Consider the following 26,896-nt stretch of genomic DNA (forward strand, 5'->3'; position numbering starts at 1 on the left):
TCTTCTATGACTTCTATGGCTTCTTCTATGGCTTCTATGGCTTCTTCTATGGCTTCTTCTATGGCTTCTATGGCTTCTATGTCTTCTATGTCTTCTATGACTTCTATGTCTTCTATGTCTTCTATGTCTTCTATGTCTTCTATGTCTTCTATGTCTTCTATGTCTTCTATGTCTTCTATGTCTTCTATGACTTCTATGACTTCTATGGCTTCTATGGCTTCTATGTCTTCTATGTCTTCTATGACTTCTATGACTTCTATGACTTCTATGACTTCTATGGCTTCTATGTCTTCTATGACTTCTATGGCTTTTCTATGTCTTCTATGACTTCTATGACTACAATGGCTTCTATGGCTTCTTCTATGTCTTCTATGACTTCTATGGCTTTTCTATGTCTTCTATGACTTCTATGACTACAATGGCTTCTATGGCTTCTTCTATGTCTTCTATGACTTCAATGGCTTCTATGTCTTCTTCTATGTCTTCTATGTCTTCTATGACTACAATGGCTTCTATGGCTTCTTCTATGTCTTCTATGTCTTCTATGGCTTCTTCTATGTCTTCTATGGCTTCTTCTATGTCTTCTATGACTTCTATGACTTCTATGACTTCTATGACTTCTATGACTTCTATGACTTCTATGACTTCTTCTATGACTTCTATGACTTCTATGGCTTCTATGGCTTTTCTATGTCTTCTATGACTTCTATGACTTCTATGACTACAATGGCTTCTATGGCTTCTTCTATGTCTTCTATGACTTCTATGGCTTTTCTATGTCTTCCATGACTTCTACGACTTCTATAATTTCTATGACTTCTATGGCTTCTATGTCTTCTTCTATGACTTCTATGGCTTCTATGTCTTCTTCTATGACTTCTATGGCTTCTTTGGCTTCTATGGCTTCTATGGCTTCTTCTATGACTTCTATGACTTCTATGACTTCTATGGCTTCTTCTATGACTTCTATGGCTTCTTCTATGGCTTCTTCTATGGCTTCTATGGCTTCTATGGCTTCTATGACTTCTATGACTTCTATGACTTCTATGACTTCTATGGCTTCTTCTATGACTTCTATGACTTCTATGGCTTCTTCTATGTCTTCTATGTCTTCTATGACTTCTATGACTTCTATGTCTTCTATGTCTTCTATGACTTCTATGTCTTCTATGTCTTCTATGTCTTCTATGTCTTCTATGTCTTCTATGACTTCTATGACTTCTATGACTTCTTCTATGTCTTCTATGACTTCTATGACTTCTATGACCTCTATGACTTCTATGACTTCTATGACTTCTTCTATGACTTCTATGACTTCTATGGCTTCTATGGCTTTTCTATGTCTTCTATGACTTCTATGACTTCTATGACTACAATGGCTTCTATGACTTCTTCTATGACTTCTATGACTTCTATGGCTTCTATGGCTTTTCTATGTCTTCTATGACTTCTATGACTTCTATGACTACAATGGCTTCTATGGCTTCTTCTATGTCTTCTATGTCTTCTATGACTTCTATGGCTTTTCTATGTCTTCCATGACTTCTACGACTTCTATAATTTCTATGACTTCTATGGCTTCTATGTCTTCTTCTATGACTTCTATGGCTTCTATGTCTTCTTCTATGACTTCTATGGCTTCTTTGGCTTCTATGGCTTCTATGGCTTCTTCTATGACTTCTATGACTTCTATGACTTCTATGGCTTCTTCTATGACTTCTATGGCTTCTTCTATGGCTTCTTCTATGGCTTCTATGGCTTCTATGGCTTCTATGACTTCTATGACTTCTATGACTTCTATGACTTCTATGGCTTCTTCTATGACTTCTATGACTTCTATGGCTTCTTCTATGTCTTCTATGTCTTCTATGACTTCTATGACTTCTATGACTTCTATGTCTTCTATGTCTTCTATGTCTTTTATGACTTTTATGACTTTTATGACTTCTATGTCTTCTATGTCTTCTATGTCTTCTATGTCTTCTATGTCTTCTATGACTTCTATGGCTTCTATGTCTTCTATGTCTTCTATGACTTCTATGACTTCTATGACTTCTTCTATGTCTTCTATGACTTCTATGACTACAATGGCTTCTATGGCTTCTTCTATGTCTTCTATGACTTCAATGGCTTCTATGTCTTCTTCTATGTCTTCTATGGCTTCTTCTATGTCTTCTATGTCTTCTATGTCTTCTATGACTTCTATGACTTCTATGACTTCTATGACTTCTATGACTTCTATGACTTCTATGACTTTTATGACTTCTTCTATGTCTTCTATGACTTCTATGACTTCTTCTATGTCTTCTATGACTTCTATGACTTCTATGACTTCTTCTATGACTTCTATGACTTCTATGACTTCTATGGCTTTTCTATGTCTTCTATGACTTCTACGACTTCTATAATTTCTATGACTTCTATGGCTTCTATGACTTCCATGACTTCTTCTATGGCTTCTATGACCTCTATGGCTTCCATGGCTTCCATGGCGTCCGAGGAGACCTCTCTGAATGTCATTACCATAAGTGTAAAACATTTGAATGTTTCTTGAGCAGAACTCACTGATGGCGTTGACGAAGTCGTGGAACAGGCTGTAGGGGAAGAGCGGCTCCGGAAGGTCCCGGAAAAACATCTTCAGAGCTCCGGTCGTCACGTGGATGTCCTCCCACTTACTGTCGGACAGGTTCACCCGCTCATCTGCAACACACGCGATTATTACAGTCTGACACACGCAATTATTACAGTCTGAAACACACGCGATTATTACAGTCTGACACACGCAATTATTACAGTCTGAAACACACGCGATTATTACAGTCTAAAACACACGCGATTATTACAGTCTAAAACACACGCGATTATTACAGTCTAAAACACACGCGATTACTACAGTGTCAGTGAACGTACCGTGGTTGACGGCGAAGCGTAGTTTCTGGATCACGGCCAGGTTCCCGCTGACTCTGTACAAACCGTCAATGCTCAGACCTGCAAAGGATCATGGGAAACTGTTATAATGTTAAATGTTTCTTTAACAAGTTTACACTTAAAGGTCATGTCAGATACTTGTGTTTCTAAAGTTTTTAAAGCCCATAATCGTCGTTCTGTCTCCCAGTGTTTCTAACGCTGGAGCTGCTCACGCCGTGTCCAACCTGGAAGTCACTTTTAAAGAAAATGATTCCTGTTGTTGCCAGCAGGAGGAGCTCTTTCATCATTATTACCATAGCTCCAAAGTAATGTTTTTAAGTCTATTTTTGAGCTCCATCTGCATGTCCACTTCAAGCTGAGGCTGTTCCAGAGTCTCCGAGCCGAGTCTCTGGTTTTACTCCAGACTCACTGACTGGACGATCTCAGGGTTCGACCTGGATCAGAAGAAGCTCTGAAAGGTTCATTCAAACATTTGAAAACCATCAACAGAATCTTCTCTCTAATCCTGAAGCCGACAGGAAGCCGTGAGAGTCATGTGCTCCTCAAAGGGTCCAGAGCAGTGACATCACAGGAGATTCCAAAAACCACACAGAGTCCTTCAGCTTTGTCCAGCTCTTCACTTCCTGTGAGCATGAACAGAACTGGAACACTGTCTGTGCCTGCGTTTCCCTTGTATTTGTCTGATTTTATTATATTAAACTTCTACCTGGATGATGTGAGGACAATCTTTGTTTAATTATATTTCCCCATTTCTTGACGTTGGAGAAAGACTTGATATTGTAAAATCACAGATCTTCTAAACAGTGATTTCAATACGATCGTGTAGACCAGGGGTAGGCAACGTCAGGCCTGGGGGCCAAATCCGGCCCTCCAGCACAGAACCTCGGGCCCCCAAGGTGATTTAGAGAAATATTATTGTGCAAATAAGAGATGAAACACCTGTTAAAGTGCTCTTAAAATGCGAGAGTCAGTATTTTAAAAATGTCATGTGAGAACATCTCGCTTGGTCATATATAATGATAAACAGTGATTCTCAACTAGTGGGTCGGGACCCAAAAGTGGGTCACGGAACCATTTTCAGTGGGTCGCGAGTCTACAGGGAACTTTTATTCAGTATTTTACATCTGAAAGTGCATTGCATGGAAACACTAACTGTGTTAAAACCCATGTTATTGGTTGTTAATTTCAGTCTTAAAGGAACAGGCACCGTTTTCCAGACTGAGCTCTGTTCTTACCGGAGCTTAGACGAGTTGATGTGTACCTGTCTGGTCTTTGTGCGTGCGCTCAGTCACGCAAAACGACCAAAGATGTTGTTAGCATTTGGCCTCTCCCAGTATATTCCTATGGCTCCAAACGGGGTGAAGTTGGAAGCTTTTCCACGGACACACAGACAGGTACGGATCAACTCGTCTAAGCTCAGGTAAGAACAGATCTCAGTCTGGAGAAACGGTGGCCTGTTCCTTTAAGGGGAGATCTACTGCTTGTTCACCAAAAATGTGTGTGGAAAATACAATATTTTACACGATACATGACAAAACTACAGTTTTATTTGGGTCCTCGGCTCGTCATCCGAGGGTAATGTTGGGTCCCAAAGAGAAAAAAGGTTCGGCCCTTGGGTGTTTTGGCCACGATGAAACTCGGCCCTCCATGACACAAACTGCCCTCCCCTGGTGTAGACGATGCATCGCTCACTTCTACGTCGATGACAAACGTATGAAGCTGGAGCGAACACTAATGTGCGTGAGGAGCTGGGCTGAAACCCAGATGTTCTGTGGATGTTCCTCCGTGTGGGGGGAGGAGCCACTCACCGTCGGTCTCCACGTGTTCGATGCACATTCTGACGAATCTCGGCACCGTGGAGTTTTCTCTGTGACACAGGGCGGACAGACTGCAGCCAAACACCTGGTCTGCAGACGGACAGAGGTCAGAGGTCAGAGGACAGAGGTCAGAGGTCGGGTTAGGGTTGGGTTAGGTCACTTTATTTGTACCGTTAGTCTTGCAATTCTGAGGAAAACGAGTCAAACATTAAAACACGATATGAAGATGAACATCACGCACATATTTAAATGTAAATAAGAAACTTCAGACGTGTCTTCTAAAGGTCAGCACACACTACACGACTTTTCTAGTCTTAACGATTGTATATAGAATGGGGGGTCCACACTACACGACAGGATTCAGGTCGATTATAGAACGTCTGGGGGTTCACACTTAACGACTGAGAATCGTCAGAGCGACTCACGATTCTGACAAACAGCTGATGTTTTATAACACAGCGCGTCTGTCGTCTCTACGGCTTCAAAACTGACCCCAGATCAGCAAAGACAGGCCTGTGTTTGTGAGCGCGGGATAACGTGTGTGTCCCGATTGGTCAACAGTGTCAACAATGTCACAACACCGCAGTGCTAGCTTACTGCTACTACCAAGCTTCAACTGGGCTATAGTTCTGTCACATGGAGATAAAAGTTGGCGACAGGAAGAAGCGGGACGTGTTTCAGTGGATTTAATAAGAAAAGGAGACGGGCGTCAGCTTCGAGATGGAGGAGACAGCGGAGGAGGCGGAGGAGACAGCGGGGAGGCTAGCCGCCGTTAGCCACCGTTAGCCCCCGTTAGCCCCCGTTAGCCGCCGTTAGCAGCGAGGTGAAGCTAAACAGTTCGTCTCCAAACTCAGTAAGAGCCGCTAAACTCTGCTCGTGGTTGAAATGTAGCTGGAAAAGGTGTTTGTGGTGAACTTTTGGTGAAATAAAGTTGTGCTGTTTCGTGTGTGGGGCTGTGGCCGTGAAATGAGTCGTTTGTGCCGCTGGTTTAACAGAGAAGTGAAAAAAGGAGGCGCGGCGGTGTTTTCCTGTCTTTATATCTCTCTGTCATTCACATTTGTGTCGGTAAAATCACCCACGTTTCTCCCGTGCGTCCGAAATCTGGCTTAAAAATCAAACATGTTTGATTTCCTACGACTGGAGTCTAGTCGCGTCTTTCTACCGCCCACACTACACGACCCCCCCACACTACACGACCCCCCCACATTACACGACCCCCCCACACTACACGACCCCCCCGCACTACACGACCCCCCCCACACTACACGACCCCCCCACACTACACGACCCCCCCACACTGCACGACCCGACTCTGTGTGACCGCCTTCGACGAGACGCGACTCGATTAGACTCGGCACGACTGAGAATTAGAGCAAAATCGGGCATAAAAGTCGTGTAGTGTGAGCTGAGCTTTACTCCTCAGGGCGAGTTCAGCTTATTCACACACGACAAGGACAAAGTAACTTCAAACTAAAGTCCGTCCTGCTCCCCCTGCTGGAGGAACGCGACGTTAAACGGAGCAGTGTTAACTGTGTCGACTAAAATGTTCAGTCTTAACTTTAGTCAAAGTGATATTTTTGTGACTAAAATTGGACTAAAACTAAATTAAAAGTTTCTCATGAGACTAAAACTGTGACTAAAATGTCCAGATATTTGAGTCGACTAAAATCAGACTAAATAAAAATGAAAAGGAGAGACTAAAATCATCCAAACTTGTATTGAGCGTCTGAAAGAGCCTCAGATCATGTTTAAAGGATCAGCTCTGAGCTTTGTTCATGTGGAGCAGAAACATGAAGCAGAGGAACAACATTAAACATGATTATAATGAATATTATCAATGCAAAGTCCAATAAACTAGTCTTAATTTTAGTCGACTAAAACTAGACTAAAATTGAATCGTTTTTTTGACTAAATCTTGACTAAAATTAAATAACATTTTAGTAAAAAGACTAAAACTAGAATAAAACATGTTGTCAAAATTAACACTGAAACGGAGATGACGATGGATAAAGTTCATCTACAGGGGGCGCCATCGAGCAGCCTTCAAAGTTCACTCAAAGTCAGAACTCACGGAGGCTTTTTCCAAACTGGAGTGACTTCCTGGATAAATCTCCAGCTCAAAGCGATAAAGCGTCGTGCAGAGAGTTTGGGCTGTGTGTGACTCTGTGACCATGTGACGTACAGATGAGGTGGACGAGGTGGTTACCTTTGATGTAGCCCTTGTCCCGCACGGCCTGCAGGGTGGGGCGCCTCGTCAGGAACCTCTTCAGCCGGTGTCGGGTTTTCTTGTTCTCAGACACGTCCAGACTGCTGCTGCTCTTCACCACTGAGGAGAAACACGTCATGTATGAGCGTCGCTGACAGAGGTTCCGCTAGACTTTTTTTTTGTCGGCCACTTTGGTCGGCTGGGTTGTAAAATGTCGGCCATTCACAGGAATTACCGGCCATTAAAAACATATCTACATTATGAACGTGGCTTATTATCAATAACAATCTACATTTAGACAGAGCCACACGAGTGCTTTAGTTGGTCCAAAAGAGGCTGTTGCTAATGAAAAAATGACGTGAGAAAATGCAGCTAAAATCCAAATATAAAGTGCGCGTGGATTGATTGAGAGCAGCAGGTTCACGCGGACCAAGCCTCATCTGCACTTTAACTCAGACAGAGAGTACCCGATATCTACGACCCTCCTTATCCAGGTCTGACCATCAGCTGCTCAGCGAGGCGTCTGCGCAGACTGACCGAGGCGTCTGCGCAGACTGACCGAGGCGTCTGCGCAGACTGACCGAGGGAAGTTTAATGGATTTAGGAATTTTGAAGCTGCTTCACACAAGGGCTCCTATGGTAAAATATAACTTGACCTGTTAATATGTTTTTGATTGAAATAGCTTCTGATTTCAGTAAATATGACCTCCTAATGCTACAAATTCAACAAATGACCATTTTCAGTTAATTACAAGCTTTAAAATGTATCAAAACGATGAGTTACATAATAACTTGGAACAGTGGATTTTGAGGATTTTACTATATTTATTTTTGAAAAACATACAGTTTTCACTGGGAGATGTTTTCCACCACATTTAAATGATCCTTTACCAGTTAAAGACTTGAAAATGATGCTGACTCTCATTTGAGTTGACAATTTAGAAAATCTTAGAAAAATGTCATTTGCATAATAATTTGGAACGCAGTGTAGATAAAAGTAAAAGTACCTGTAGTTTTCTTGGAAAATGTGACGAAGCACGAAGAGAAAATCCTTTCATTTCCAGCGTGACGACGGCGCTTCAACTGCACTTTGTAAAACGGGCTTTTTGATAAAAACATTGAACCTTCTTTAATATTTGGGGCTTTGTTATGTCAGTCACTGACCCAGGTGACAGGATGTACTTGATAGATTTTTCTATATTCTCTCTTTTTTACTGTCGGCCAATTTGGCCGATGGAAATTATTTTTACCGGCCATTTGCTTTGCAAAAGCCGGCTACAGCCGGCTAACGGAAACCCTGGTCTCTGACATGTATGAGCGTCTCTGACATGTATGAGAGTCTGACATGTATGAGCGTCTCTGACATGTATGAGCGTCACTGACCTCGGTCTCTCCTGGACTCGCGCTGCTCTCGGTCGATCTTGTCGTCTCGTCCCGGGGACTCGGGCAGGTCGTCCTCCAGCCCCTCGTCCGACTCCCAGGCCTGAAACAAAACACAGAACCAGAACATACATGTGTCACTGACCAGAACATACATGTGTCACCGACCCCTGAGGATCCTCCAGACACAGACCAGAACATACATGTGTCACTGACCCCTGAGGATCCTCCAGACACAGACCAGAACATACATGTGTCACGGCCCCTGAGGATCCTCCAGACACAGACCAGAACATACATGTGTCACTGACCCCTGAGGATCCTCCAGACACAGACCAGAACATACATGTGTCACGGCCTCTGAGGATCCTCCAGACACAGACCAGAACATACATGTGTCACTGACCCCTGAGAATCCTCCAGACACAGACCAGAACATACATGTGTCACGGCCTCTGAGGATCCTCCAGACACAGAACCAGAACATACATGTGTCACCGACCCCTGAGAATCCTCCAGACACAGACCAGAACATACATGTGTCACGGCCTCTGAGGATCCTCCAGACACAGACCAGAACATACATGTGTCACGGCCTCTGAGGATCCTCCAGACACAGAACCAGAACATACATGTGTCACCGACCCCTGAGGATCCTCCAGACACAGACCAGAACATACATGTGTCACCGACCCCTGAGGATCCTCCAGACACAGACCAGAACATACATGTGTCACAGACCAGAACATACATGTGTCACCGACCCCTGAGGATCCTCCAGACACAGACCAGAACATACATGTGTCACCGACCCCTGAGGATCCTCCAGACACAGACCAGAACATACATGTGTCACCGACCCCTGAGGATCCTCCAGACACAGACCAGAACATACATGTGTCACGGCCTCTGAGGATCCTCCAGACACAGACCAGAACATACATGTGTCACGGCCTCTGAGGATCCTCCAGACACAGACCAGAACATACATGTGTCACGGCCTCTGAGGATCCTCCAGACACAGAACCAGAACATACATGTGTCACCGACCCCTGAGGATCCTCCAGACACAGACCAGAACATACATGTGTCACCGACCCCTGAGGATCCTCCAGACACAGACCAGAACATACATGTGTCACAGACCAGAACATACATGTGTCACCGACCCCTGAGGATCCTCCAGACACAGACCAGAACATACATGTGTCACCGACCCCTGAGGATCCTCCAGACACAGACCAGAACATACATGTGTCACCGACCCCTGAGGATCCTCCAGACACAGACCAGAACATACATGTGTCACCGACCCCTGAGGATCCTCCAGACACAGACCAGAACATACATGTGTCACAGACCAGAACATACATGTGTCACCGACCCCTGAGGATCCTCCAGACACAGACCAGAACATACATGTGTCACTGACCCCTGAGAATCCTCCAGACACAGAACCAGAACATACATGTGTCACCGACCCCTGAGGATCCTCCAGACACAGACCAGAACATACATGTGTCACCGACCCCTGAGGATCCTCCAGACACAGACCAGAACATACATGCAGTTCCTCAGGCTCCTCTGGTACTCACGTGTGTGCTGATGGAGTCCTGCAGCGCCTGGAGCCAGTCCTGGACCAGGGCCTCGTTGTCGGCCTGGATCAGCAGCTCCGTGCCCTGCCGCGTCTTCAGCTGAAAGCAGGAGAAGAGCTTTAAACCTCTGGAACCCCCTTGGCTCACGTTCCTCAGGCTGAGGGCCGCACCTCCACCACGTGCTTCTTGCTGGAGCGATCTTTCGGAGCCCAGTCCACGGCGGCTCCTCTCAGGTCCACGGTCAGCTCCGGCTTGGACTGGCCTCCGAACTGCACACGGAACAAACACAGCTGTTTACAGACGCCGCGGAGCAAAGTCCTTCAGAAGAACCACATGTCCCTGATCGAGAGGGAAGCCCAGTCCTGCACAACGCGGAGTCGGACCCGTTCTTCCAGACTGAGATGTTCTCACCTTAGACGAGTTCATGTGGACCTGCCTGGTCTTCACGCTTGTCCTCAGTCACGTAAACACAGACGGCGTTAGCATTTAGCCTCTGCTCCTCTGTAGCTCCAAACCAGGTGAAGACAGAAGCTACCGAGCTCTAACACGTTTCCCTATTCAACCCCTTAACTCCCGCCTGAACCGAGCACATGTTCTCCAGTTCGGCTTTACCCCAATCCAAAAGCTTCTGGAAAAAAGGTGTGAAAATAGCAACAAAACTGAGATGAAAACAATGATGGAAAAGTGACAAAAAAGAATACAAAAATGTGACAAAAAAATGACAAAAATGTGACAAAAAAAATATAAAAATGTGACAAAAAAAATACAAAAATTTGACAAAAAATGACAAAAATGTGACAAAAAAATGACAAAAATGTGACAAAAAAATGACAAAAATGTGACAAAAAAATTACAAAAATGTGACAAAAAAATACAAAAATTTGACAAAAAAAATATAAAAATGTGACAAAAAAATACAAAAATTTGACAAAAAAAATATAAAAATGTGACAAAAAAAATACAAAAAATTGACAAAAATGTGACAAAAAATGACAAAAATGTGACAAAAAAATGACAAAAATGTGACAAAAAAATGACAAAAATGTGACAAAAAAATGACAAAAATGTGACAAAAAAATGACAAAAATGTGACAAAAAAAATATAAAAATGTGACAAAAAAAATGACAAAAATGTGACAAAAAAAATGACAAAAATGTGACAAAAAAATTACAAAAATGTGACAAAAAAATGACAAAAATGTGACAAAAAAATGACAAAAATGTGACAAAAAAATGACAAAAATGTGACAAAAAAAATATAAAAATGTGACAAAAAAAATACAAAAATGTGACAAAAAAATTACAAAAATGTGACAAAAAAATGACAAAAATGTGACAAAAAAATGACAAAAATGTGACAAAAATGTGACAAAAAAATGACAAAAATGTGACAAAAAAATGACAAAAATGTGACAAAAAAATGACAAAAATGTGACAAAAAAATGACAAAAATGTGACAAAAAAATGACAAAAATGTGACAAAAAAAATATAAAAATGTGACAAAAAAATACAAAAATTTGACAAAAAATATAAAAATGTGACAAAAAAAACGACAAAAATGTGACAAAAAAATATAAAAATGTGACAAAAAAAATGACAAAAATGTGACAAAAAAATACAAAAATTTGACAAAAAATGACAAAAATGTGACAAAAAAAATATAAAAATGTGACAAAAAATATATAAAAATGTGACAAAAAAATACAAAAATGTGACAAAAAAATACAAAAATGTGACAAAAAATGACAAAAATGTGACAAAAAAATGACAAAAATGTGACAAAAAAATGGCAAAAATGTGACAAAAAAATGACAAAAATGTGACAAAAAAATGACAAAAATGTGACAAAAAATATATAAAAATGTGACAAAAAAATGACAAAAATGTGACAAAAAAATTACAAAAATGTGACAAAAAAATGACAAAAATGTGACAAAAAAATGACAAAAATTTGACAAAAAATATAAAAATGTGACAAAAAAAACGACAAAAATGTGACAAAAAAATATAAAAATGTGACAAAAAAAATGACAAAAATGTGACAAAAAAATACAAAAATTTGACAAAAAATGACAAAAATGTGACAAAAAAAATATAAAAATGTGACAAAAAAAATATAAAAATGTGACAAAAAAATACAAAAATGTGAAAAAAAAATACAAAAATGTGACAAAAAATGACAAAAATGTGACAAAAAAATGACAAAAATGTGACAAAAAAATGACAAAAATGTGACAAAAAAATAACAAAAATGTGACAAAAAATATATAAAAATGTGACAAAAAAATGACAAAAATGTGACAAAAAATATATAAAAATGTGACAAAAAAATGACAAAAATGTGACAAAAAATATATAAAAATGTGACAAAAAAATGACAAAAATGTGACAAAAAAATGACAAAAATGTGACAAAAAAATGACAAAAATGTGACAAAAAAATGACAAAAATGTGACAAAAAAATGACAAAAATGTGACAAAAAAATATAAAAATGTGACAAAAAAAATGACAAAAATGTGACAAAAAAATACAAAAATTTGACAAAAAATGACAAAAATGTGACAAAAAAAATATAAAAATGTGACAAAAAATATATAAAAATGTGACAAAAAAATACAAAAATGTGACAAAAAAATACAAAAATGTGACAAAAAATGACAAAAATGTGACAAAAAAATGACAAAAATGTGACAAAAAAATGACAAAAATGTGACAAAAAAATAACAAAAATGTGACAAAAAATATATAAAAATGTGACAAAAAAATGACAAAAATTTGACAAAAAAATATAAAAATGTGACAAAAAATGACAAAAATTTGACAAAAAAATATAAAAATGTGACAAAAAATTACAAAAATTTGACAAAAAATATATAAAAATGTGACAAAAAATGACAAAAAATGTGACAAAAAAAATATAAAAATGTGACAAAAAATGACAAAAAATTTGACAAAAAAATATAAAAATGTGACAAAAAAAATGTGACAAAAAAAATATAAAAATGTGACAAAAAAAATATAAAAATTTGACAAAAAAATGACAAAAATGTGACAAAAAAATGACAAAAATGTGACAAAAAAAATACAAAAATTTGACAAAAAAATATAAAAATGTGACAAAAAAATTACAAAAAAGTGACAATAAATGACAAAAATGTGACAAAAAAAATACAAAAATTTGACAAAAAAATATAAAAATGTGACAAAAAAATGACAAAGAAGTTACAAAAATGAGTTGAATACCCAACAAAAAAATGATGGAAAAAAAATGTGATGACGTGAGGAAAAAGATCCTCTCGGTTCAGGCGGGAGTTAAGAGGTTAAAAGCAATAAGTAAAAATTTAAAATCAATTCTGAATGTCACTGGTAACCAGTGCAGGGAGGCTAAGATTGGGGTAATGTGGTTGTATCTGTTGGTGCCGCTCCAGAGCCTGGCTGCAGCGTTTTGGAGCATCTGGAGGCGGTTCAGGGTTTTTTACCAACACCAGACATGAGGGCGTGGCAGTAATCGAGGGCATGGATGACTTTTTCCAAGTCTGTATGGGAAAGGAAATGCTCAATTTTTGCGATATTTTGGATTTGGATGAAACAGGATTGAACTATTTCAGTGATTTGCTCATCAAACCTGAGGGTTGAGTGGAAGAACACTCCTCAGGTGTGAGCACAGGGTTTAACTGAGGTGGAAAAGTGACCAAGTTTATCAATGTCGTCTATGATCGAAGCAGTGGGACCAAACACAACGATTTCAGCTTTTCATTCATTCAGCTGTAGGAAATTTTGCATCATCCAACTCTTGATGTCAGAAGATGTAGAAGTTACCGAGCTCCTCCACCTTTTCAAATACACAACATTAAACAATGTGGGTTTTCTAAGTGGATGAAAAAGGGGAACTATATTGTAAGGCGTAATAATACCAGGAGTAGCCATATGTCCTGTATTCTGGAAGAGCACAGAGGGGCCACTGGGGCTCTAGGGCCACCGGTCTGGCCTCTCACTTTACCTCACCCTCACCCCCGGGCATAACCGAGCTTTACCCAAATCTAAAAACTTAAAAGAAAAGCATCCAAAAATCAAAAAATGTGCTGGAAAAGCAACAAAAAAGTGAGAAAAACACAACAAAACGTGACGACAGAGCGATGAAAAAACAGCATGAAAAAAAAGAAAAACAAAAGACGAAAACACAACGAATAAGTGACAAAAAAGTGACAAAAAAAAAGCCAAAAAGCCACAAAAAGTAATGAAAAAAATGCAGCGACAACGTGACAAAAAGTCACAGTGATACCGTGTTGCTCTCCAGTTAAGGGGAGACACTACAGGCAAAACTAAATTTTTTCAGTTTTCAGGTTTTGGGCCAAATCTGTCTCTGAACATATAAACTTTCACCCGGAAACAGAAAATATGCCTAATCTTCACAATAACATGTTTAAATATTGCGCTGATTCAATGTTCCCCCATAGACTTATATGGGACAACACAATTTCAAGGGCCTTTTTCTCAAACACATGTTTCTGTCATTGTGGCGACACTATGTCCACGTCAGTCGGACCTAAAGACTTAACAACTATTTGGAAGATTTTTTCAGAGGGATTTTTTATTATTTAATCCCTAAGCCCCATTTACTGAGTTTTGAATGTCAAAAAATGAGGCGAAAACTAAATTTTTACACATTTTTCCACTAAAAAACAGCTTATTTTAAAACTAAACAAGAAATCCACAATCCGCTCTGAGAAAGTCTTGGAAACTCATTCATCAATAAAATGAAACCATACATTTGAATGTAGCTCTGTCTGTTATTCAGATTTCGTCGCCGAAAAGATGGGAAATTTGGGGCATTTTTAGGCATAAAACACCTTGTTCTTGAAAAGATAAAATGACAGAAAACTTGCCATGTATTTTTTTCTCACATTTATGCCAGTGATCGACAGCAACAGTTTAACATTGATATCTGTAAATATACATTTTTTCCCCATTCACCGGCAGCGTCTCGCCTTAAGAAGCCTTTAGATTTGGGTAAAGCCGAACTGGAGAAAATGCTCTGGGTGAAGGCGGGGGGTCAGAGGTTCACATGTGTATTTGTGGAAGTGTCACATTTACGCTCATTTAGGCCAGGCTGTTTTTCAGTCCCAGTCCCGGCCCTGAGTGTCTGCGCTACTACTCCTAGAGCTACAGAGGAGCAGAGGCTACATGCTAACGCCGTCTGTGTTTACGTGACTGAGGACACGCGTGAAGACCAGGCAGGTCCACATGAACTCGTCTAAGGTAAGAACATCTCAGTCTGGAAACACACTGGCCTGTTCCTTTAAGCCGCGATGTCCCGCAGCCATTCGTTTCAAAGGCAGGAGATCCGGTCACACACCAGGATGAAGCTGAGGAGACTCACCCAGCTGCTGCCCCCTGCCTGTCCTTTGGTGAACAGCAGCGTGGAGCCCTGGAGAACCGTCCACGACGACGTCCAGTTTTTCCTGCAGAGACAAACCTCTGAATCAGTCCTTCAAACTCTGCCTTAGGGCTGCTCGATTATTGAAAAAATAATAATCACGATTATTTTTGTCATAATTGAAATCACGATTATTCAAACGATTATTTGTTGCCTTTAAAAAAATCCAATTTAAAAAAGTGACAAAAATCCATCGAAAAAGTGACAAAAATCCATGAAAAAAACCACAAAAATCCAGCCAAAAAGTGACAAAAATCCATCAAAAAAAGACAAAAATCCATAAAAAAGTGACAAAAATTCATTAAAAAAAATGACAAAAATCCATCAAAAAAAGACAAAAATCCATTAAAAAAATGACAAAAATCCATCAAAAAAGTGACAAAAATCCATGAAAAAAATCACAAAAATCCAGCCAAAAAGTGACAAAAATCCATCAAAAAAAGACAAAAATCCATAAAAAAGTGACAAAAATCCATTAAAAAAATGACAAAAATCCATTAAAAAAATGGCAAAAATCCATTAAAAAAAAGACAAAAATCCATGAAAAAGTGACAAAAATCCATCAAAAAAATCACAAAAATCCCTAAAAAAGTGACAAAAATCCAGCAAAAAAAAGACAAAAATCCATAAAAAAGTGACAAAAATCCATTAAAAAAAAAATGACAAAAATCCATTAAAAAAAATGACAAAAATCCATCAAAAAGTGACAAAAATCCATAAAAAAAAAAGACAAAAATCCATCAAAAAAAAGACAAAAATCCATAAAAAAGTGACAAAAATCCAGCAAAAAAAGACAAAAATCCATAAAAAAGTGACAAAAATCCATCGAAAAAGTGACAAAAATCCATTAAAAAAAATGACAAAAATCCATAAAAAAGTGACAAAAATCCATTAAAAAAAAATGACAAAAATCCATCAAAAAAAGACAAAAATCCATCAAAAAGTGACAAAAATACATCAAAAAAAGACAAAAATCCATAAAAAAGTGACAAAAATCCATGGAAAAAAATCACATAAATCCAGCAAAAAAGTGACAAAAATCCAAACATTAAAAATTTGAAAAAAAAATTAAAAAATTGAAAAAAGAAATTATAATCGATTTTTTGCGATTATGCTAATTTTGTAATCGTTTACTGTTGTAATCGAAATCGTAATCGAATTTCGATTAATTGCACAGCCCTACTCTGCCTGCAGATGTTCACCACAGCTGTAGCCTCAGGAAGTGCTTTTGTTTCGTACCTGACTTTCTTCCCGTGCTCCGTGATCTTCGTCATGTTCAGGACTCCACATTTCTCCGACGGCTGCAGAAGATTCAAAACAATAAATAAATCACAAAGCACTGCAGGAAAGGAAAGAGTTCTGAATGAGAAGATGCAGAAAAGGTCAAACCGCCACCGACAAACACCTCACTGTGGAAACAGAAGGAGATAAAACCCGAGAGCACCATCAGAGCTTCTACACAGATACTATGGGCCTGAGGCGGAGAACGGGAGAACGTGATACTAACAGAGGAGGGCGGCTTTGGAGATGATGGAGACTCTGGACCAGGTTCCACCCAGAGACCGGCCACAGAATCCTGCAAAAGGAGACGGGTTAGACTGAAGCCTGAGGAGACTGAGACTGAAGCCTGAGGAGACTTAGACTAAAGCCTGAGGAGACTTGGACTGAAGCCTGAGGAGACTTGGACTGAAACCTGAGGAGACTTGGACTGAAGCCTGAGGAGACTTGGACTGAAGCCTGAGGAGACTTGGACTGAAGCCTGAGGAGACTTGGACTGAAGCCTGGGGAGACTGAGACTGAAGCCTGAGGAGACTGAGACTGAAGCCTGGGGAGACTGAGACTGAAGCCTGAGGAGACTGAGACTGAAGCCTGGGGAGACTTGGACTGAAGCCTGAGGAGACTGAGACTGAAGCCTGGGGAGACTGAGACTGAAGCCTGAGGAGACTGAGACTGAAGCCTGGGGAGACTGAGACTGAAGCCTGAGGAGACTGAGACTGAAGCCTGGGGAGACTTGGACTGAAGCCTGAGGAGACTGAGACTGAAGCCTGGGGAGACTGAGACTGAAGCCTGAGGAGACTTGGACTGAAGCCTGAGGAGACTGAGACTGAAGCCTGGGGAGACTTAGACTGAAGCCTGAGGAGACTGAGACTGAAGCCTGAGGAGACTTGGACTGAAACCTGAGGAGACTGAGACTGAAGCCTGGGGAGACTTGGACTGAAACCTGAGGAGACTTGGACTGAAGCCTGAGGAGACTTGGACTGAAGCCTGAGGAGACTTGGACTGAAACCTGAGGAGACTTGGACTGAAACCTGAGGAGACTGAGACTGAAGCCTGGGGAGACTTGGACTGAAACCTGAGGAGACTTGGACTGAAGCCTGAGGAGACTTGGACTGAAGCCTGAGGAGACTTGGACTGAAGCCTGAGGAGACTTGGACTGAAGCCTGAGGAGACTGAGACTGAAGCCTGGGGAGACTGAGACTGAAGCCTGAGGAGACTGAGACTGAAGCCTGGGGAGACTGAGACTGAAGCCTGAGGAGACTGAGACTGAAGCCTGGGGAGACTTGGACTGAAGCCTGAGGAGACTGAGACTGAAGCCTGGGGAGACTGAGACTGAAGCCTGGGGAGACTGAGACTGAAGCCTGGGGAGACTGAGACTGAAGCCTGGGGAGACTGAGACTGAAGCCTGGGGAGACTGAGACTGAAGCCTGAGGAGACTGAGACTGAAGCCTGGGGAGACTTGGACTGAAGCCTGAGGAGACTTGGACTGAAGCCTGAGGAGACTTAGACTGAAGCCTGAGGAGACTTAGACTGAAGCCTGAGGAGACTTAGACTGAAGCCTGAGGAGACTTGGACTGAAGCCTGAGGAGACTTAGACTGAAGCCTGAGGAGACTGAGACTGAAGCCTGAGGAGACTTAGACTAAAGCCTGAGGAGACTTAGACTGAAGCCTGAGGAGACTTGGACTGAAGTCTGGGGAGACTTGGACTGAAGCCTGAGGAGACTTAGACTGAAGCCTGAGGAGACTTGGACTGAAGCCTGAGGAGACTGAGACTGAAGCCTGAGGAGACTTAGACTGAAGCCTGAGGAGACTGAGACTGAAGCCTGAGGAGACTTAGACTGAAGCCTGAGGAGACTTAGACTGAAGCCTGAGGAGACTTAGACTGAAGCCTGAGGAGACTTGGACTGAAGCCTGAGGAGACTTAGACTGAAGCCTGAGGAGACTTAGACTGAAGCCTGAGGAGACTTAGACTGAAGCCTGAGGAGACTTAGACTGAAGCCTGAGGAGACTTAGACTGAAGCCTGAGGAGACTTGGACTGAAGCCTGAGGAGACTTGGACTGAAGCCTGAGGAGACTTAGACTGAAGCCTGAGGAGACTTGGACTGAAGTCTGAGGAGACTTAGACTGAAGCCTGAGGAGACTTGGACTGAAGTCTGGGGAGACTTGGACTGAAGCCTGAGGAGACTTGGACTGAAGCCTGAGGAGACTTAGACTGAAGCCTGAGGAGACTTGGACTGAAGTCTGGGGAGACTTGGACTGAAGCCTGAGGAGACTTAGACTGAAGCCTGAGGAGACTTGGACTGAAGCCTGAGGAGACTGAGACTGAAGCCTGAGGAGACTTAGACTGAAGCCTGAGGAGACTGAGACTGAAGCCTGAGGAGACTTAGACTGAAGCCTGAGGAGACTTAGACTGAAGCCTGAGGAGACTTAGACTGAAGCCTGAGGAGACTTGGACTGAAGCCTGAGGAGACTTAGACTGAAGCCTGAGGAGACTTAGACTGAAGCCTGAGGAGACTTAGACTGAAGCCTGAGGAGACTTAGACTGAAGCCTGAGGAGACTTAGACTGAAGCCTGAGGAGACTGAGACTGAAGCCTGAGGAGACTTGGACTGAAGCCTGAGGAGACTGAGACTGAAGCCTGAGGAGACTTAGACTGAAGCCTGAGGAGACTTAGACTGAAGCCTGAGGAGACTTAGACTGAAGCCTGAGGAGACTGAGACTGAAGCCTGAGGAGACTTAGACTGAAGCCTGAGGAGACTTAGACTGAAGCCTGAGGAGACTTAGACTGAAGCCTGGGGAGACTGAGACTGAAGCCTGGGGAGACTGAGACTGAAGCCTGGGGAGACTTAGACTGAAGCCTGAGGAGACTTAGACTGAAGCCTGAGGAGACTTAGACTGAAGCCTGAGGAGACTGAGACTGAAGCCTGGGGAGACTGAGACTGAAGCCTGGGGAGACTTAGACTGAAGCCTGAGGAGACTTGGACTGAAGCCTGAGGAGACTTAGACTGAAGCCTGAGGAGACTTAGACTGAAGCCTGAGGAGACTGAGACTGAAGCCTGGGGAGACTTAGACTGAAGCCTGAGGAGACTTGGACTGAAGCCTGAGGAGACTTGGACTGAAGCCTGAGGAGACTTAGACTGAAGCCTGAGGAGACTTGGACTGAAGCCTGAGGAGACTTAGACTGAAGCCTGAGGAGACTTGGACTGAAGCCTGGGGAGACTGAGACTGAAGCCTGAGGAGACTTGGACTGAAGTCTGAGGAGACTTGGACTGAAGCCTGAGGAGACTTGGACTGAAGCCTGAGGAGACTTAGACTGAAGCCTGAGGAGACTTGGACTGAAGCCTGGGGAGACTTGGACTGAAGCCTGAGGAGACTTGGACTGAAGCCTGGGGAGACTGAGACTGAAGCCTGAGGAGACTTGGACTGAAGTCTGAGGAGACTTGGACTGAAGCCTGAGGAGACTTGGACTGAAGCCTGAGGAGACTTAGACTGAAGCCTGAGGAGACTTAGACTGAAGCCTGAGGAGACTTAGACTGAAGCCTGAGGAGACTTGGACTGAAGCCTGAGGAGACTTGGACTGAAGCCTGAGGAGACTTAGACTGAAGCCTGAGGAGACTTGGACTGAAGCCTGAGGAGACTTGGACTGAAGCCTGAGGAGACTTAGACTGAAGCCTGAGGAGACTTGGACTGAAGCCTGAGGAGACTTAGACTGAAGCCTGAGGAGACTTGGACTGAAGCCTGGGGAGACTGAGACTGAAGCCTGAGGAGACTTGGACTGAAGTCTGAGGAGACTTGGACTGAAGCCTGAGGAGACTTGGACTGAAGCCTGAGGAGACTTAGACTGAAGCCTGAGGAGACTTGGACTGAAGCCTGGGGAGACTTGGACTGAAGCCTGAGGAGACTTGGACTGAAGCCTGAGGAGACTTGGACTGAAGCCTGGGGAGACTGAGACTGAAGCCTGAGGAGACTTGGACTGAAGTCTGAGGAGACTTGGACTGAAGCCTGAGGAGACTTAGACTGAAGCCTGAGGAGACTTAGACTGAAGCCTGAGGAGACTTAGACTGAAGCCTGAGGAGACTTCACACAAAACAAAGATCTGCAGAGGATCAGGAGGACACGTGTGCAGACCATCACGCTACATTAACCTCAGTCATGGGATACTCTTAGTTTTGACTTCAATTACTGAAGGCCTCGTCACTCCGGGCCCTCGTCACTCCGGGCCCTCGTCACTCCGGGCCCTCGTCACTCCGGGCCCTCGTCACTCCGGGCCCTCGTCACTCCGGGCCCTCGTCGCACAGGGTTTAAATACTAAGAGCCGACATGCGTTTGTGAAGTTTAAACCTTCATGTTGAGGAGCAGATGAGTAAGTCGAGAACATTGATCCTATAATCTTACCTAACATAAATAACAGGTCTTTATCTCTTTAAACACATAAACCATGAGAGTTTAATCAATGAGGGATAAAAACACCTCATGTTCATCAAAATGACACAGACAATAAGAGACAATGAAGAGGAAAACGTCTTTGTGTTTGGATTCAGAGGCAGAAAGAGGATCGGCTTCTGACTGTGAATGAGTCTTTATTACTGTTGAGTCAGAGAGAGCTCCGCCCACAAACACAAAACTGACCTGGACGTGAGGCACAGGCTGTGTCCGAATGTCCACACTAGTCCCTAACCCCTCATTCACTACAGAGGCCCGCACTATATAGTCACTATATAGTTACTATATAGGGAATAGTGTGGACATTCGGACACAGCCACAGTTTGTCAGAAAACGTCGTCAGTTTGAGTCCGTGATTCACATTTGATTTTTTGATTCAAAAATGCAGCCGATTCATGGACTTTTATACAAACCTCCAGTTTCATTTAACACAAAAACATCTGACCGTGATTCAGATTGTGATTCCGTTATGATTATGGTCAAAGATCAGAGTCTTCATGATCGATCACAGAATCACAGAGGAAAAAGATCAATTTAGTTTTGTAGGTCTTTCTACAGGATTTGGGTAAAGCTGAACTGGAGAAAATGCTCTCGGTTGAGGCGGGAGTTAAGGGGTTAAGCCTTGTCCTGTGGAGGTTTCGATCAGATGCCCCTCAGACCCGTCTCCATTGGCCTCATGCAGATCATGTGATCAGCGCTGCCTTCAGGGGAAACACGGCGAAAACACGGCAGGAACACGGCGGGAACACGACAGAAACACGGCGGAAACACGGCGGGAACACGGCGGGAACATGGTGAAAACACGACAGAAACACGGCGGAAACACGACAGAAACACGGCGGAAACACGGCGGGAACACGGCGGAAACACGGCGGGAACACGGCGGGAACATGGTGAAAACACGGCAGGAACACGGCGGGAACACGACAGAAACACGGCAGGAACATGGTGAAAACACGGCGGAAAAACGGCAAAAACACGGCGGAAACACAGCAGGAACTCGGCGGAAACACGGCAAAAACACGGCGGAAACACGGCGGAAACACGGCGGAAACCCGGCAGAAACACGGCAGAAACACGGCAGGAACTCGGCGGAAACACAGCGGAAACACGGCGGAAACCCGGCGGTGCGTTCACTGACTTCTCTGAGGGAGGGGCTCGGCTGACGGTGGGCGGAGCCCCAGCGCAGACTCTGGGATTTAAGGAGGCGCTGAAACGACACGGAGGATTTAAACACATCAGACTATTTAACCCTTTAACCCCCGCCTTAACAGAGCACATTTTCTTAATTTCAGCTTTAGCCTTTACCCAAATGTAAAAGGTTTTTTTCCCTCGTGTTTCTGTCTCTTTTTTCTTTGCGTTTTTGTCACTTTTTTATTGTGTTTTTGTTGCTCTTCCAGCATGTTTTTGTTGTTTCTTTGTTGCTTTTTGGTCGCTCTTTTCTGACTTTTTCATCACTTTCGAATTGTCTTTTTTGTCGCTTGTTTATTGTGTTTTTGTTTTGCTTTTTCTGGGTCACTTTTTTACTTGTATTTTTAACGTTTTCGTCGTTTTTTGGGGTAAAGCCGAACTGGAGAAAATGTGCTCGGTTCAGGTGGGAGTTCAGAGGTTAAGAGAACAGCTGCTACAAAACTGCTGGTGCCTCTGGAGTCTCCCGAACATGAAGGTGTGGGACCCTCCAGAGGCTGCAGTTGTGCATAAACCTTCTCTCCGGCCTCCCCTAGACTGTTACTGAAGCTGAAGCAGAAACACACGACTTCTCTGGCACAAAAAGAAGAGCCGTGTTTTCCCGAACAAGATCATCGAACCATGTCCTGCTGTGAAGAAAACCTCTGCATCACTGGCTGCTATGGGCATAACAGGAGATGATGTGGACCCCCTCCTCCCCTGAGCCCCAGTGAGAACCTCATGATGTGGACCCCCTCCTCCCCTGAGCCCCAGTGAGAACCTCATGATGTGGACCCCCTCCTCCCCTGAGCCCCAGTGAGAACCTCATGATGTGGACCCCCTCCTCCCCTGAGCCCCAGTGAGAACCTCATGATGTGGACCCCCTCCTCCCCTGAGCCCCAGTGAGAACCTCATGATGTGGACCCCCTCCTCCCCTGAGCCCCAGTGAGAACCTCATGATGTGGACCCCCTCCTCCCCTGAGCCCCAGTGAGAACCTCATGATGTGGGCCCCCTCCTCCCCTGAGCCCCAGTGAGAACCTCATGATGTGGACCCCCTCCTCCCCTGAGCCCCAGTGAGAACCTCATGATGTGGGCCCCCTCCTCCCCTGAGCCCCAGTGAGAACCTCATGATGTGGACCCCCTCCTCCCCTGAGCCCCAGTGAGAACCTCATGATGTGGGCCCCCTCCTCCCCTGAGCCCCAGTGAGAACCTCATGATGTGGACCCCCCTCCTCCCCTGAGCCCCAGTGAGAACCTCATGATGTGGACCCCCTCCTCCCCTGAGCCCCAGTGAGAACCTCATGATGTGGACCCCCTCCTCCCCTGAGCCCCAGTGAGAACCTCATGATGTGGACCCCCTCCTCCCCTGAGCCCCAGTGAGAACCTCATGATGTGGACCCCCTCCTCCCCTCAGCCCCAGTGAGAACCTCATGATGTGGACCCCCTCCTCCCCTGAGCCCCAGTGAGAACCTCATGATGTGGACCCCCTCCTCCCCTGAGCCCCAGTGAGAACCTCTGGAGCAGAACATCTGTGAGGGTGGGACCGACCTTCTCCTGAGGGTCTGGGATGTGAGTGCTGTGTCTCCACTTGGTCAGCACGATGGGCTCCGCCGAGCGCCGGTCCAGGCTCCGCGTTTTGGCGCCCTCTGCTGTCAGGTGCGGAGCGGAGCTGTTCAGCTGCGGGCGACAAACAGCGGGTTTTTAGGGTCGTTTCTCCAGCACTGCCTGAAACCTGCGGAGCCGTACCTTCGGCAGCTCCCACTCCGACCTGGAGCCGTCGGAGCTGTAGAAGTACGGCCTGCCCTGGTCGTCCACCGTCTTCAGCCACTGACCAGAGAGGAGGTCAGAGAGACGGGCGGTCAGAGAGACGGAGGTCAGAGAGACGGGCGGTCAGAGAGACGGCGTCACGCGAGCGAGGGAAACACACAGGAAGTTATCGAAGGGAAATGTCGTCAGGAAAGTCGACAAACGCTCATAAACATTTATCAGGAAGAACCAGATAAAGCTGCAGGTTAGCTTTAGCGAGAAGCTCTTCAGAGAAAAAAAGTAGCAGAGGTGGGAGTGAGTCACTAAATGCAAGTCTCGAGTCAAGTCCAGGTCAATCGGTCATGGGCTCAAGTCAAGTCAAGTCAAGTCAAGTCAAGTCAAGTCAAGTCAAGTCAAGTCTTGCTTAAGCCGGCGAGTCGCCTCAAGTCACAAACGCCGGCGTGTTGACTTTTCAAAATGTGTTTCATCTTGAAAATAACAAGTGCTTTCTCAGGATTTAGCGATTTTGAAAATTTAGGCTGAAAATCAAACTTTTTAAAATCTCATGGATTTGGATTTAAAGTCTAATTAATATTTAAACACCAACAAATTCCAACTATATATATTTCAAATGTGTCTGTGTACAAAATTGCCGGGACAGCATTTTAAGGAAGGGGGCCGGGGGGGGGGGGGCGACTTAAAAAAAATGAAACAGAGTCTTTTAAACATGAGCTGATTTTCCTTGTAGTGTGAAATATAAATATAAAATAATATTTTATTTTTGTTAGTTTCTGGCAGTTCTTCTGTCAGTGGTTCCCCTGTGCTGCCCCGGCCCCTGTATACTCGGATTCGCCCCTGTAGCCTTCAGTCCCGCTGTCACTGGGCTGTGGCGGATGCGTAATATAGTCACTAAATGCTGTAAACTTTGTGTGAATGAATTAAAACATCGAAAAGTCCCAAGATTCCTGTCATTAATCAGCTCTTACATGGTGGTTCTGGAGGCTCCGTCTGCGCTGTAGGTCCAGCCCATTGTTTTAAAGGTCCTATATCTGCTATTTTAGCCATTCCAAAGTTAAGTATAGGCATTTATATGATATATTGTACCTCTACCATTATGGAGCCTCATTTTTGTGATAAATATAAGTGTTTTCTGGAGGTATTTTTCAAACCCGGAAGACACAACGCTTCGATTCAGTTAACTCCGCCCCCTCTCTCCGCGCATACAACTTTACCGTAATATAAATAAACAACAATAAGTGAAGTTACTTCACGATGCAGTTATTGCTGGGTTGCAGGTTCTAGAATGTGATGATGTCATCGGGCCCAGCGGGGGGCAGGAGCCCGTTTTTCCTATTAACAGCATTACACTTTCACAAGTCGTAGCTCAAAAGAAAATATATGAATTAGAAAAATGATCATTAATATCAGTCACTGGCTCCATGATCTCTCTGTACAAGACCGAAAATTTCCTCAAAGACAAAATAATTTTTCCTCCATACAATAGCATTGGCCTTTAGAATGCTGTGATGTCACCTGCAACCCAGCAATACAGAGTTGACATCTGCAACACAGCTTCATAAATGGCTAACACACATGCTAATATGCTAACACACAAGCTAACCCGCGTTTGGACTGACTCACCCTCTGCTCCATCGTTGTTTACATTATGGGACTCGCGTTGGTTATAAAAGTTAATCCACTTTGGTTCTGGCGAAGGTTCACCAAACATCCATCAGAGACAGTCACAGAAAAACACCATTTTGGTGATAGTCGCTGAATCCCGGAGAAAAAAACAGCTGAGTGGCCTCTTCCTGAAAAGGGTTGAATATAAACTCCTCGTCCTCGTAGCCAAACACGCTTCTTTTTCTCCGTGACATTATCGTTAGTTAAGAATAAAAAACAGGTGTGTCCAGAGTAGGTAACGAGCTCCATCTTCAGCTGCAGCGCAAACATGACTGATCTGTTCAGACCATAGAAAGACGCGATGTGTTTGTTTTGGCCTCAGCTGACCTGGAAGCACCTTTGTTTCTCTCTTACGACAGAAATAATGAAAAAGCTGTTTTACAAATTAAAATCAGGCCGTAAGCATAGAATTAAGACATTACATTACAGACGTCGAGCACTTCCGTTCCGCTGTTACGACACAACTGAACACTCACTCGTTCACGAGGAGAGGGAGGAGCAGCTGCTCAGAGAGCAGGATTCAGGAGGATTACTGAGAGCTGCGTGAATGAAGCCACAAACCACTCTGGGGGTGTTTTTGATAAGGAAATAGCATAACAACATGGCTAAAAGCTCCAAAAAGTCGATTTTGCATGATATAGGACCTTTAAATGTTTTCCTGTAAATCTCCTCCTCTTCACTGTCTTTACAAAACTTTTAATGCATCCAAAGAAACACGTGGTATTTCCTCCTGTCTTTAAACGCTGCATTGATCAGACGCTCCAAACCGAACACGCATGTGGATAATCACCATAATGTAAACAAAGATGCACCGCTTGATCTTTCGACAGTTTCACTCAAATATATAAAAACTATAAAGTCTCAGCGAGTCATTGAGAGTCACTGGCCTCAAGTCCAAGTTAAGTCTCGAGTCACAAACAGCAAGTCCCAAGTCAAGTCTTTTTGCAGCTCTGGCAGTAGTTGTAGTTGTAGTTGTAGTTGTAGTAGTAGTAGAAGTTGTAGTTGGCGCCGCTGGCGTCACTCACAAAGTGGGCGTGTCCAAACTCCTCAGTTTCCTGTGACCGGCTGCACTGAGCGTCTGCCGGAGCCCAGGGGGCGCTGTGGTCCTCAGAGAGAGAGGCCAGAGGGAAGAGAGAGAGAGACACAGACGTCTGCGGAACAACAGCAGAAGAAGAAGAAGAAGAAGATCGTCACCACTGATGGTGCAGGGGTGAC

General features: G+C 43.5%; 1 protein-coding gene across 1 annotated transcript in view; it reads right to left on the reverse strand.

The window, feature by feature from the left end:
• The window catches only part of LOC306966771 (rho GTPase-activating protein 12-like), a 45,910-nt gene that overhangs the window by 10,669 nt on the left and 8,345 nt on the right, over positions 1-26,896 (reverse strand). Inside the window, exons 3-16 of the mRNA XM_079561589.1 lie at positions 26,707-26,832; positions 23,999-24,079; positions 23,801-23,929; positions 22,227-22,295; positions 16,873-16,941; positions 16,605-16,666; positions 15,309-15,390; positions 10,097-10,195; positions 9,927-10,025; positions 8,335-8,434; positions 6,952-7,071; positions 4,737-4,835; positions 2,911-2,988; positions 2,566-2,700 (exon numbers count right to left, since the gene is read on the reverse strand). Of these exons, the coding sequence (XP_079417715.1) occupies positions 2,566-2,700; positions 2,911-2,988; positions 4,737-4,835; positions 6,952-7,071; positions 8,335-8,434; positions 9,927-10,025; positions 10,097-10,195; positions 15,309-15,390; positions 16,605-16,666; positions 16,873-16,941; positions 22,227-22,295; positions 23,801-23,929; positions 23,999-24,079; positions 26,707-26,832 (1,348 nt within the window). The remainder of the gene's footprint in view (positions 1-2,565; positions 2,701-2,910; positions 2,989-4,736; positions 4,836-6,951; positions 7,072-8,334; positions 8,435-9,926; positions 10,026-10,096; positions 10,196-15,308; positions 15,391-16,604; positions 16,667-16,872; positions 16,942-22,226; positions 22,296-23,800; positions 23,930-23,998; positions 24,080-26,706; positions 26,833-26,896) is intronic.

This window comes from Gobius niger (assembly GCF_951799975.1).
Source record: "Gobius niger genome assembly, chromosome: 8".
In the NCBI taxonomy this organism is placed as follows: Eukaryota; Metazoa; Chordata; class Actinopteri; order Gobiiformes; family Gobiidae; genus Gobius; species Gobius niger.